The sequence below is a fragment of the Lethenteron reissneri genome, unplaced genomic scaffold (assembly GCF_015708825.2).
Source record: "Lethenteron reissneri isolate LAM-NWPU_2019-01 unplaced genomic scaffold, ASM1570882v1 scaffold_1361, whole genome shotgun sequence".
NCBI classification, from domain to species: domain Eukaryota; kingdom Metazoa; phylum Chordata; class Hyperoartia; order Petromyzontiformes; family Petromyzontidae; genus Lethenteron; species Lethenteron reissneri.
The window spans coordinates 79,293-92,498 of record NW_026891071.1 but is presented as its reverse complement, the minus strand read 5'-3'; the positions used below and the strand labels follow the sequence as shown (position 1 = coordinate 92,498).

Sequence of the window (13,206 nt, the reverse complement as noted above, 5' to 3'; positions counted from 1 at the left end):
GGTGGTGGTGGTGATGGTGGTGGTGATGGTGGTGGTGGTGATGGTGGTGGTGGAGGTGGTGGTGGAGGTGGTGGAGGTGGTGGTGATGGTGGTGGTAGAGGTGGTGGTGGTGGTAGTGATGGTGGTGATGGTGGTGGTGATGGTGGTGGTGGTGGTGATGGTGGTGGTGGTGGTGGAGGTGGTGGTGATGGTAATGGTGGTAGTGGTGGAGGTGGTGGTTGTGGTGGTGGTGGTGGTAATGGTGGTGATGGTGGTAATGGTGGTGATGATGGTGCTGGTGGAGGTGATGGTGGTGATGGTGATGGTGCTGGTGGTGATGGTGATGCTGCTAATATCGATGAATGTCCGTGTACACACGCGCACTGGAGGAGCAGCAGGAGAGGGGAGGGAAGAGCCACCGACTCCCGACAGAGCCACTGCTGCTGCTGTAGCTGTAGTAGTTGTAGCTGTAGTAGTAGTTGTAGTAGTAGCTGTAGTAGTTGTAGTAGCTGTAATAGTAGCTGTAGTAGTTGTAGTAGTTGTAGCTGTAGTAGTAGTAGTGTACGTGACGCGGTGTCGTGGTGGGGTGAGTGGGTCAGGCTCAGGGGGGTTTGTTGGGAGGTGCTGAGGGCTGGTGGGTGGGGGTCAGACAGCCGGTCACCGGCGTCACCCCCCCCCCCTCCTGGTGAACATCGCTCATTGGGCAGCAGCTGCCCCCTCCGTCTCCTTCCATTGGCAGACGCCTCCCCCCCTCCATGCCTCGCCCTCCCCCCTCTCCCACCTCCCTCCCCCTTCCACCTCCCCCTCCCTCCCACCTCCCCTCCCTCCCACCTCACCCGCCCTCCCCCTTCCACCTCCCCCTCCCACCTCCCTCCCCCTCCCACCTCCCCCTCCCACCTCCCCCTCCCACCTCCCCCTCCCTCCCACCTCCCCCTCCCACCTCCCCCTCCCTCTCTCTCCCTCCTCCTCCCACCTCCCCCACCCACCACCTCCTCCCTCCCCCTCCCACCTCCCCCTCCCACCTCCCACCTCCCTCCCCCTCCCACCTCCCCTCCCTCCCCCTCTCACCTGTGTGTACACACACACCCATGTGTGTGAGTCTATGTGTGTGTGTGTGAGTCTATGTGTGTGTGTGTGAGTCCATATGTGTGTGTAACTCCATGTATGTGTGTCTAAAGTCGATGTCTTTGTGCGTGTGGGTCAATGTTTGTGTGTAAGTCCATGTGTGTGTCTGCACATGAAACAGGAGTTGTGTTGAGATGTTAAAACACAAAACAGAAACCTTTCGCAAGGAATCACGTCACTGAATTAGCCACACGAGGTACGTTACATTTTATTTTGGTCTTTCGCTAAGAGTCACCTAGATAGGTTAAACATTAATATGTGTACACCTCCCACCACCCCTGTACCCCCCTACCCCTCCTGCACCCCTCATCCAGCAGTGGATAGAGTCTACCCTACGCGATATTGACTCTAGACGTGAGTATTGAGAAAGACATCCAAGGAATGTGCTTAAATAAACAACTTAGAGGCCACAATCGATTCTTGGCCAGAGCCTAAGCCACCACCCCTTGCTAATAAGTGACGTGTCGAGTCAACAGCCCACTGAGTCAACACTAAGGACACTGAGTCCTCAACACAGACGCGGGCGGGGTGGGTGGGTTGGAGAGCAGAGACCTCCACTCTCGGTCAAGTCGCGTGCTGACTCGCATCTTGCAGGGCTGCTGCTGCTGCTACTGCTGCACCATTGCTGCTGCTGCTGCTGTGGTGCTGTTGCTGGTACCTCTATCATCCAAGCCTCTCATCATCACCTGCTCCTGTGTGGGTGAGTGGGTGGATGAGTGTGTGGGTGGGTGAGTAGGTGAGTGGATGAGTGGGTGGGTGGGTGGGTGAGTGGGTGGGTGAGTGAGTGGGTGGATGAGTGTGTGGGTGAGTGTGTGAGCGACTGGGTGAGTGAGTGAGCGACTGGGTGAGTGAGTGGGTGAGGGGTGGGTGGGTGGATGAATGGGTGTGTGAGTGGGTAGGTGAGTGTGTGGGTGAGTGTGTGAGCGACTGGGTGGGTTAGTGTGTGAGCGACTGGGTGAGTGAGCGAGCGACTTGGTGAGTGAGTGGGTGGGTGAGTGGGCGGGTGAGTGGATGAGTGTGTGGGTGAGTGTGTGAGTGGGTGGATGAGTGAATGAGTGGGTGAGTGAGTGACTGGGTGAGTGGGTGAGTGAGTGTGTGAGTGGTTGGGTGAGTGGGTGGGTGAGCGACTGGGTGAGTGAGTGGGTGTGTGAGTGGATGAGTGGGTGGATGAGTGTGTGGGTGAGTGTGTGAGCGACTGGGTGAGTGAGTGGGTGGGTGAGTGTGTGAGTGGGTGTTGAGTGTGTGGGTTAGTGTGTGAGCGACTGGGCGAGTGAGTGAGTGAGCGATTGGGTCAGTGAGTGTGTGAGTGTGTAGGTGGGTGTGTGAGTGAGTGGGTGTGTGAGTGGGTGGGTGAGTGAGTGTGTGAGTGTGTAGGTGGGTGGGTGAGTGGGTAGATGAGTGTGTGGGTGAGTGTGTGAGTGGGTGGTGAGTGTGTGTGTGAGTGAGCGAGCGACTGTGATGAGTGAGTGAGTGGGTGTGTGAGTTGGTGGGTGATTGAGTGGGTGTGTGCGTGGGTGTGTGAGTGGGTGGGTGAGCGACTGGGTGAGTGAGTGGGTGTGTGAGTGAGTGAGTGGGTGAGTGGGTGGGTAATAATATAATAATAATAGTACAATTTGTAACGCGCGCAAATTTGCAGACGTAGTGGCCGCAACTCAGAGGCGCGGAGCCAAGCTCAGAGTCACTCAAAAGCACGTGGTTGAAGAGGTGAGTTTTTAAGTGTCTCTTGAAGGAGGCGATTGAGGTGATGCTGCGAATGTGCAGAGGGATATCGTTCCAGACTGTTGGGGCTGCCACCGAGAAGCGGCGCGTAGACACGATGACCATCCTGGATCTTGGTATCGAGAGGAGGTCGTGAGTCGCGCTGCGCAGGCATCTGCCGTGTGCTGAGCTGCAAGTTGTCAGTAATGAAGAAAGATATGGCGGGCAGGCGGATATGAAGGCATTGTGGCAGAGGCAGGCGGTCTTGTATGTGACCCTACTGGCAATGGGGAGCCAGTTGAGAGCGCGGAGACGAGCTAGTGAGTCGAGGCGGGGATGAGTGTGGGCAATGACGACGCGTGCTAGGTTATTTTGTAGTCTTTGAAGCTTCCTTAGGTTGCCAGCGGAGGTCCGGACAAGGACGGAGTTACAATAGTCAAGGCGAGACCCAACTATGCAACATGCCAAAGTGTTGGCAATTTCAGTAGAGATGAGAGGACGTATGTGTCTAAGAGCCTTCAGGTGAAAGTTACATGAGCTGATGATATGGTTGGTTTGACGGTCGAAGGATAAAGTTGAATCGAGGATGATACCGAGGTACCTGAAGTGGTCGGTGAACTTGTTGATGTGACCGAAGATGTGTATGTGTGTGGGGAGTGCTGCTGAATTGAGACGTTGCTTGTGTAGTGACATAAGAAGGGAGGGGCTGCTGGGGGCTCTGGGATCCCAGGCAAGTCCAGACGCTTAAGCCTCTGGGTGCCAGGCACTGGGTTCCCAGAGGGTCCAGACTATTAAGCCTCTGGGCGCCAGGCGTTGGGTTCCCAGGCGCTTAAGCCTTTTTGGCGCCGCCAACGGGGGGGGGGGGGGCTGTGTGTGCTCTGTGGGATGTCTGGTGGCGCACACGGCCCCACCCCTCGTTAGACTAGGCATAAAAGGAGAGCTCCCTGGACGATCAGGGCCCAGTTGTAACTCAAGACCCAAGACCCACGACCAGCCATCTGAAGACCCTGGGATGCTGTGAGAGCCAGTGGTGGGACTCTGGAACTCCCGACTCTACGACCTTGTGAGGGCGAGTTGCAGAGCGTAGCCAGAGTAGAGTATCTAGGCTGTGTAGCTAGGCTGTAACAGAGTATCAGGACTGTTGGAGAGTTGGACTGTTGGAGTGTTGTATTGTAATAAAGAAGTTACCTCTACAAGTGTCTCCGGAACCCGTTACACTTGGTACCTAACATGATGGCCACTGACTTTTTCGGATTAAGGGCTAGGTTGTGTGCAGTGAACCATTGTTGCATGGCGGTGGTACATTCCGAGAGCCTCTCGAATCCAGATGCATTGCTAGAATCGATGGCGGTGAATATAATCGTGTCATCCGCGTATGAGTGATGCTTAACACCGAAGCTTGCAATGAGCCGGCCGATCGGGGAAGTGTAGGCTGTGAAGAGCAGGGAACCTAGTACAGAGCCTTGGGGAACCCCCCATTTTGAGGGTGTGGAGTTTATCCTGTTATGTACGAAACTTGGGAACCCTAGCTACATACAATGTCTGCTGCCAGTTTTATAGGGCTGAACATTGAAAATGTCTAAGTGTACAATTATTGCGATTACCATGTCTCTATAGTCGTGGTTGAAGAGACATTGTAATGTTTTTAAACTATTTTATCTTTTCCTGTAATTTCTTGAAATTCTGTTTTGGCGGGTTAAGTAAAAACATGCCTTACAATGGCTGCCCATAAAAAAATTGTTTTAATGCATTTGTTTTCTGCCTATTTGTTTTAGTGGCCAGGTACTGGGCCGATTCTGCTGCGAGACCCGAGTGTGTGCTTCGCCGGGGAGAGATGTAAAAATGTAGGTGAAGAATGAAATAAAAATTAATAAAAATAAAATAATAAAGATCACGACGTTTCGGAAGCAACACAAGCTTCCGTCTTCAGGTGAAACTGTCACAGCCAAATATCTGTATCACTTGAAGACGGAAGCTTGTGTTGCTTCCGAAACGTCGTGATTTTTATTTTATTTTAATTTCATTTTTTACCTACGTGACTTTACCGAAAAAAACTAAGAGTATGATTCCTTGCAGTCGTGAAAGCTTCAAATCTCGAAGATATCAAAATGGACGAGCGGTGCATGCATCAGGACGATGAGGAGCTGCAGCAGCAGCAGCAGTCTCCAAACAATTGGAAGGCTCCTTCACACACCAGGCAGAATGCAGCTCAGTCTGTGCAGCAGTATCATCCTGCCTTGGCAGAGGCAGCAACCCAGACTTGTCAGTCTCCACAGGCTCAGCCAGTTGAGCACACCCCACAAGTGCCTAAGGTGTCTTCTGGCAGCAGTCAGCGACCGAGTGGAGAGGCGGCTTCTGATACGAACTCCCAAGGTGATCACTTTGACTGCCCCTTGTTCACACACACGTGCTGTCTAGCTATTAATAACATTTGAGGTTTTTGTAAATTATATAATTTCACTAATAGGGGTTTTCCCCTTTTTTCTGGCAACAAAACTGACACCTTTTGCAAGGAATAATGCTTACATTAACCACAATACTTGCAGTCAAATGCAAACAAAAAACAATACTCTGATAATTTATGCATTGTTTTTGAAACTGATTGGTCCACACCAGAGACAGCTTTCTTTAGAGCCTCGTCTCATATGGTTTTCGACCAGATGACGCCAAGTATTGTGGTTAATGTAAGTATGATTCCTTGCAAAAGGTGTCAGTTTTGTTGCCAGAAAAAAGGTGAAAACCCCTATATTTTAGTATATTTTGGTACTGGCAAAGGAGGTCCCATGATGACGCCTTTTGGCGTCATCTGGTCGAACACCATATGAGACTAGGCTCTAAAGAAAGCTGTCTCTGGTGTGGACCAATCAGTTTCAAAGACAATGCATAAATTATCAGAGTATTGTTTTTTGTTTGCATTTGACTGCAAGTATTGTGGTTAATGTAAGTATGATTCCTTGCAAAAGGTATCAGTTTTGTTGCCAGAAAAAAGGTGAAAACCCCTATTAGTATATTTTGCTACTGGCAAGGGAGGTCCCATGATGACATAATTTCAATGTATTATTCTAAAAGAAATTGTCCCTGCGTGTACTCGCCTTACCTGTCCGCTTTTTGCCACTTAACCAAATCCTCAGGCTGCGTGAAAGTGGTGCACGACATGCTGATGACTTCAAGCAACTGTGGCAGCAATTGGCCATCCGACCAAGAAGACATATTTCACCTCCTGGTAGTTACCTGCTTTCGTTTAAATTCCTCGTTTTCCGTACTCATTGACATGTACATTTTGTCTCTAACCCCTCCCTCTCTCTGCCACTGCCCCCTCTGCCTATTTAAGGCCACTCCACAGAGACGATCTCCCTCTCTGTACCTGTGTTACTCTCTCTCTATGTATCTTGGTGATATCTGTCTGCTCATATGTCTGTCTATAGTTGTTCTGGTTAGAATTTTTTGTTGCTATTTCATTTATACCTGATGATGATTGCTTGTGTTGCAATAGAAACGTCGTGATTTTTATTTTATTTTACTTTTATTAATTTGAATTTTTTACCTACGTGACTTTACCGAAAAAACCTAAGAATATGAATCCTTGCAGTCACGAAAGCTTCAAATCTAGAATTCACAATAAGCATTTGATGTTTTAAAGAATTTGCTCTGCGGTCTGTATGTATGTAGGTGCACGGGAGAGAACATTTTGAAATATTAAAAAAAATCAAGGAAAGCCTGGAGCTGGTCCGAATGCTGCCCAAGGATGTTGTCAGTGTGTTGCGCAACCTGCAGCAACAACGGTACGTGAACACGAAATAGACACATCGCTGCTCGTGCGAGACAAGTTCCCGATTGCTGCTGTAATTAAATGGTAGCAACAGAAGGGAAGTAATAAAATGATAAAAAGAAAAATAATAAAATAATTCTCACGACGTTTCGGCCACAACGCAAGCAGCCGTCCTCAGGTGAAAACCAGGTCTGTCGGAAAGACAGCGTCTGAATGAAACAGCACACGTGCTTGGAGCATGTATATAAGCTGGGTTGGAAGGGGGGGGGAAAGGGGGAGCCTTGACAAAATAATTTGCATATCAAGAGGAATTTAGCATATTTCCATATCCCCTCCCTTTGATGCTGCTAATCCTGCATAATGCACGGGCATGAGTAGTACTAATCACATACCTGCATTTGCCATAAATATGCTAAATTCCTCTTGATATGCAAATTATTAGTGAATAATGTTTTCTCCTGGAAGAATCGTTTTAATTTTAAATCATTCACAGAGAATGTTTTGTATTATTGCAACGAAATACATTTGACAACGCTTTATTAAATTTGACATCCTGCACCGAAATTTTAATTTGAAGCTGTTATTTGTTTGCCTGTTGACTGTTCGACTTTCAAACAGCCATTATTCAATTCATGTTCATGCTGATGCAAATCTGTCTTGATTTTCCAGCTGCTACTCCATTATACACTGCACAACTACATAATGTTACATACAAATCTGACATGTTACATACAAATCTGAATTTGAAGGTACTATTGGTTTCACAGTGACACTTGCTCACCTACTTTCAAGCAGTCATTGCCATCCGGTTAGAGCAATGCAGTTGCGAAGTTTGTTCCAATTGACGTGATTGACAAACGGCTTCCTGTTGGATGCACCAAAGTGTTGCTTTTTAAATCCTTTATATTAAGTTCGCTTGCTTGCGCGCTTACGACCGTGCAAATCTTTCGGTCGTTTTTTAACCCACTTCCCGTGATCCAATCGAGCTGACATTTTGCACGCAGACTCGTTGTGCGTGACAATTTATTTTCGTGAAAAAAATTTCCTAAATTTTCCACTTTTTAGGAAAACATTTTTGTCATATTTAATTTAAAATACCAATGTGATAAAAATAAAACTCTTACTCAAGAAAAACAGAAATGAATAATAAAATAAAACCGATGCCGCCACGCATATAAAGGATTTATAGTGAAAAACTTTGTTTTTACGGGTTAATTTTTTTATTTTGGATTCGAAATGTTGGAAAGGCAATGCTTTGCAAGATCACATTTTTGTATTTTATTAATATTTTCCTCTGACATACTATATGGGAGATGCTGAGCATGACAGATGCATGGACACTGAACTTTCTGTATAATTCCCGACTGGTATGTGTGAGTTGGTAAAGGTGTGAAGCATCAACATACGTGGAGATTTGTGCATGGCTCGCTGTGGGCAATGTATATAGGATGGTCACCCACGCTGAACCCAACCTAGCTTATGAGATCAGATGCATTGCAGTTGATGTTGTGATAAGCATGTGGGGCATTATCAGAGTTTAACTCATTGGAATGTGGATTATATCTTCATATTTTAACTTTAAGCACATGTCCATCTTATGATCCAAATGGAAAATATCTAAAAAAAGATTTCCATATTCAAAAATTATGCAATATATCAATATTCAGTGTCTATGTAATGTAAATAACTCCCATGTTGGTTATGAATACTGAGCAGTAGTTCATTGACATCAGGTTGTGCAATGAGAAAAGATGCAGTTGTCATGTGCATCAACCACTATTTTTTTGGGCTTTTAAAATCCTTTATATTAAGTTCACTTGCTTGCGCGCTTAGGACCGTGGAAATCTTTTGGTCGTTTTTTAACCCACTTCTCGTGATCCAATCGAGCTGACATTTTGCACACAGACTCGTTGTGCGTGACAATTAATTTTTGTGGAAAAATTTTTCCTAAATTTTCCACTTTTTAGGAAAAAAAAATGTTTCACTAACACAATCATATATTTTTCCTAAACACAGAAAATTATTCAAGAAAACAACAAAAATGTACAATATAAACAATCATACAAAAACTGAAAACCTTATAATCCTTATATACGACTTTCCTTATATTTAATTTAAAATACCAATGTGATTAAAATGAAACTCTTACTCAAGAAAAACAGAAATGAATAATAAAATAAAACCGATGCCACGCATATAAAGGATTTATAGTGAAAAACTTTGTTTTTATTTTATTTGACTTTTATTAATTTTAATTTTTTACCTACGTGACTTTACCGAAAAAACCTAAGAATATGAATCCTTGCAGTCACGAAAGCTTCAAATCTAGAATGAAAAAATAAAATTAAACCGATGCCACGCATATAAAGGATTTATAGTGAAAAACTTTGTTTTTACGGGTTAATTTTTGGGGTTTTTTCTCCCTCCCAGATACGTGACGGAATTGCGTGGCAGGCCGTCCAACCTCAGCCGACACGGAAGCGAGTGTTCACAGGAAGTCTTGGCCGGCAGCCAGGGACCCTCCAGTGCCGGCGAAGGTTCCTCATCAGGTGACGCAAGCTCTCCCTGCTCGGCGCAGCACATTTCTCTGCACGGGACGTGGCGGCACGCGGGCGAATTGAAAGACGCGACACAATTTGCCACAAAGTGATACGCAGTCTTCTTGGTTCTTTCGGTAAAGTCGTCACGTAGAAGGGAAGTAATAAAATAATAAAAATAAAACACGATAAAATACAATTCTCACGACGTTTCGACCACAACGCAAGCAGCCGTCCTCAGGTGAAGAACAGGTCTGTCAGACGCTGTCTTCCCGACAGCTCTGTTCTCCACCTGAGGACGGCTGCTTGCGTTGTGGCCGAAACGTCGTGAGAATTATTTTATGATGTTTTATTATTTTATTACTTCCCTTCTACGTGATGACTTTACCGAAAGAACCAAGAGGATGAATTCAATATTACTCGTATATGTGTTGAGGTGTAAATGTTTTTATTGCGAATGCTCATCCACTGGTTGCAGGCGTTGCACAGAATGTTGTGACGGGTGAAGCAAATGGATCCAATGGTCCCCCACGGCCACCGGACGGAGACAACCCACGGGCCCGGCTTGGAACCCTGCCGGACAGCGGCAAGCCTGGCAACGCTCTTTACAAGTAAGTGCCCTTTAGGTGCATCATCGTCGCCACCTTTAAACATCGTCGTCATTTTTCGATTTAAAGCTTTCGTGACTGCAGGGATTCATCTTCTTGGTTCTTTCGGTAAAGTCACCACGTAGAAGAGAAGTAATAGAATAATAAATATAAAACATAATAAAATAATATAATAATATAATATACATGATAAAATAATTCTCACGACGTTTCAGCCACAACGCAAGCAGCCGTAACGTCGTGAGAATTATTTTATTATGTTTTATTTTTATTATTTTATTACTTCCCTTCTACGTGACTTTACCGAAAGAACCAAGAAGATGAATCCCTGCAGTCACGAAAGCTTTAAATCGAAACGCAAAGTTCGTAATGCAGTTTGGGCTGATTTTTGCACTTGGATTTCCAATAAAAAATGTCATTATTTTCCATAGGGATATACAGTACAAGCAATGTAAGTGTTGCTTCACATGTTATTTCTAATCGCAATGTTGACGGAGTAAAAATGTGCAAGTTAATGTAATACAGCCGTACAAAGTACTTTTCGTGCTTCTTGTATTTGGTATTAACATTTTGGAGCCTTGTGTGTTGTTGTTTTTTCGTGTCTCAAGCTTCCTGAAACAAATCGACTGCTTGGAGTTTTTGGAGAATTTCACTTCACGTGGATTGTCGAGTGTCCAACAGCTGATGGACGTTACTCTACAGGCAAGTTCCTACGGACGCTTCCATGCAAACTACGCGTGTTTTTTTAACGTTTACAAGATTGGGATTTATTTTAAGTTGTGCAAGTTTTTCTGCAACATAAAAAATGCACAAAGAAGCTTGGAGAAGATGGAAGGTTGGAATTAAACTTGTAAAGAGTTAATACGTGTGTGGGTGAGTGGTGAGTGGTGAGGGTGAGTGGTGAGCGTGAGTGGTGAGGTAGAGGGGTGAGTGGTGAGGGAGAGGGGTGAGCATGAGTGCTGAGTGGTGAGTGGTGAGGGTGAGTGGTGAGGGTGAGTGGTGAGTAGTGAGGATTGTAGAGCCACAAGAGGGGGCTCTGGGACCCTAGGCAGAGAAGCCCTTGGCGCCAGGCGCTAGGATCCTAGGCACCCCAGACAGCTAAGCCCCTTGGCGCCAGGCGCTAGGATCCCAGGCACCCCAGACAGTTAAGCCCCTTGGCGCCAGGCGCTAGGATCCCAGGCACCCCAGACAGTTAAGCCCCTTGGCGCCAGGCGCTGGGATCCCAGGCACCCCAGACAGTTAAGCCCCTTGGCGCCAGGCGCTAGGATCCCAGGCACCCCAGACGCTTAAGCCCCTTGGTGCCAGGCGCTAGGATCCCAGGCACCCCAGACACTTAAGCCCCTTGGCGCCACCAACGGGGGGGCTGTGTGTGCTCTGTGGGATATCTGGGGGCGCACACAACCCCACCCCTCGTTGGGCACGAGGCATAAAAGGGCAGCTCCCTGGCCGATCGGGGCCAGTCGCAGGTCAAGACCTGCCAGCCAGCCAGCTTAGGACCCTGGACCCCCTTGTCCCGCTTGTCCTTGTAAGGGCCGGGACGCTGTGAGGGCCAGTGGTGGGACTCTGGGACTCCCGGCTCTACGTCCTTGTGAGGGCGAGTTCCGAGGAAGCCAGAGTCCAGACCCGCACCTTGGCTGGGTCGGGTCAGGTAGCCTCCCCTAGGGGGATTGTAGCCGGAGGACCCCAGAGCGTAGCCAGAGTAGTGTACCTAGGCAATGTACCTAGGCTGTGTACGTAGGCTGTGTACCTAGGCTGTGTACCTAGGCCGTGTACCTAGGCTGTAACAGAGTATCAGGACTGTTGGAGTGTTGTATTGTAATAAAGAAGTTACCTCTACAAGTCTCTCCGGAACCCATTACACGTGGATACCGAAACATGCAAATAAGAAACATTGACAACTGCAAAAAAGTAGATGGGCTTGGGCAAGGGCACATCACTGGACTGCATTGTGGCTGGGAAACAAGACCGGTGTTGGAGTGGCATCCAAAGTAGAGCACACATCACCAAGAGGAGGACCACCACAGAGATTCGAGTTGTGAGATTAGTTTGTGTGTAGGTGATAGATGGATCGTCACATAGCTCGAGTGAGGAGGCTGAGGAGTCCTGATCCAGTAGTGGGTACAAAAAAAACACATTCCTCCTGCGGAGAGAGCGGGTAGGAACGTTGGGTTGCTCGGTCAATGGCCAACTGTGAGGGCGGGCACAAGCCGTCGTGAGTAGGTTAAACGTTGAGTTTTATAAGGGCACCACGGGGTGACCAGCCCCTCCCCACCCAGCCCCACCCCCCACCCAGCCCCACCCCTCCCCACCCTCCCCTCCCCACCCAGCCCCACCCCTCCCCACCCAGCCCCTCCCCACCCTCCCCACCCAGCCCCTCCCCACCCTCCCCTCCCCACCCAGCCCCTCCCCACCCTCCCCTCCCCACCCAGCCCCTCCCCACCCTCCCCTCCCCACCCAGCCCCTCCCCACCCTCCCCTCCACACCCAGCCCCACCCCTCCCATTTTTGGATGCACGACGGACAGACACAATAATCCCCTGTGGGCTGGTGGAACCAGGTGGTTCCTACCGGTAATACCGACTGATTTTGTACATTAATTACTCTGAGGAATACACGTCGTCAGAAATTTGAAGAATGTTGTATCGTACACTATGGGAACCTCATTTGCCAGTAAAAATATCATAATTGTTTTTTACCCTTCTATCTGGCAACAAAACTGACACCTTTTTACAAGGAGTCATGTTTGTATAGACCGCAATACCTGTCTCGGGTGTGGACCAATCAACTTCAGGGACAGTGCACATTATCAGAGTTGTGTTTTTTGTTTGTATTATGACTGCAGGTATTGTGGTCTATACAAACATGACTCCTTGTAAAAAGGTATCAGTTTTGTTGCCAGATAGAAGGGTAAAAAACCAATTATCAATGTTGTATCGCTGAACAAAATTTGGTGTGTGTGTGTGTATATTTTCTGTGTTTCGCTGGATTTTAGGACTTGGATGAACTGAGAGTCCCAGAAGCCAAAAAGCGACTGCTGCTGAGTGGAATCGAAGAGCATCATCGTGTGTCGACCACGATCTCCAGCGAGACAACGCTGCAGCGCTCGTCCAGTGAAGAGACAGTCCACCTCAGCTCCGAGGACGACGACGATGACGGCATCGACACCAAGGACGGCATCCGTGCCAAAGTGTTCCCAGCGCTGCGGCCCTCTGGCAGGAATCTGTCCTCTGTCGGCAATCGGTATCGCAAAAGCAGCATTGCCAAATACAATTTGCGAGCGTACGCTCGCCAAGCCGTTGACTTTCCTCGTGCTGGCAGCTGGGGAGGCAGTAGCAGCCTGGAGGTGCCCAGGAGCAAGATGCCAAAATTGTCTTCATGCTCTGACATCGAAGAAGAGGAGGGGCTGGAGTGAGGAGAGGAGGGGGGTGATAAATGGATGATGGTGGGAGGTTGTGTGGGCCGTGGGATGCACTTTGTATGAAAAGCCCTTG

The 13,206-nt window shown here is 47.9% G+C and overlaps 1 protein-coding gene across 1 annotated transcript; it reads left to right on the top strand.

Moving 5' to 3' along the window:
- The first annotated feature begins 3,388 nt into the window (after positions 1-3,388).
- On the top strand, positions 3,389-13,127 carry LOC133362088 (tumor protein p73-like). The gene is made up of 9 exons (XM_061581052.1): positions 3,389-3,411; positions 4,578-4,634; positions 4,901-5,175; positions 5,934-6,025; positions 6,472-6,584; positions 9,002-9,120; positions 9,587-9,719; positions 10,325-10,418; positions 12,708-13,127. The coding sequence occupies exons 1-9, from the start codon at positions 3,389-3,391 to the stop codon at positions 13,125-13,127; spliced, it is 1,326 nt and encodes a 441-aa protein (XP_061437036.1).
- Positions 13,128-13,206: the final 79 nt, after the last annotated feature.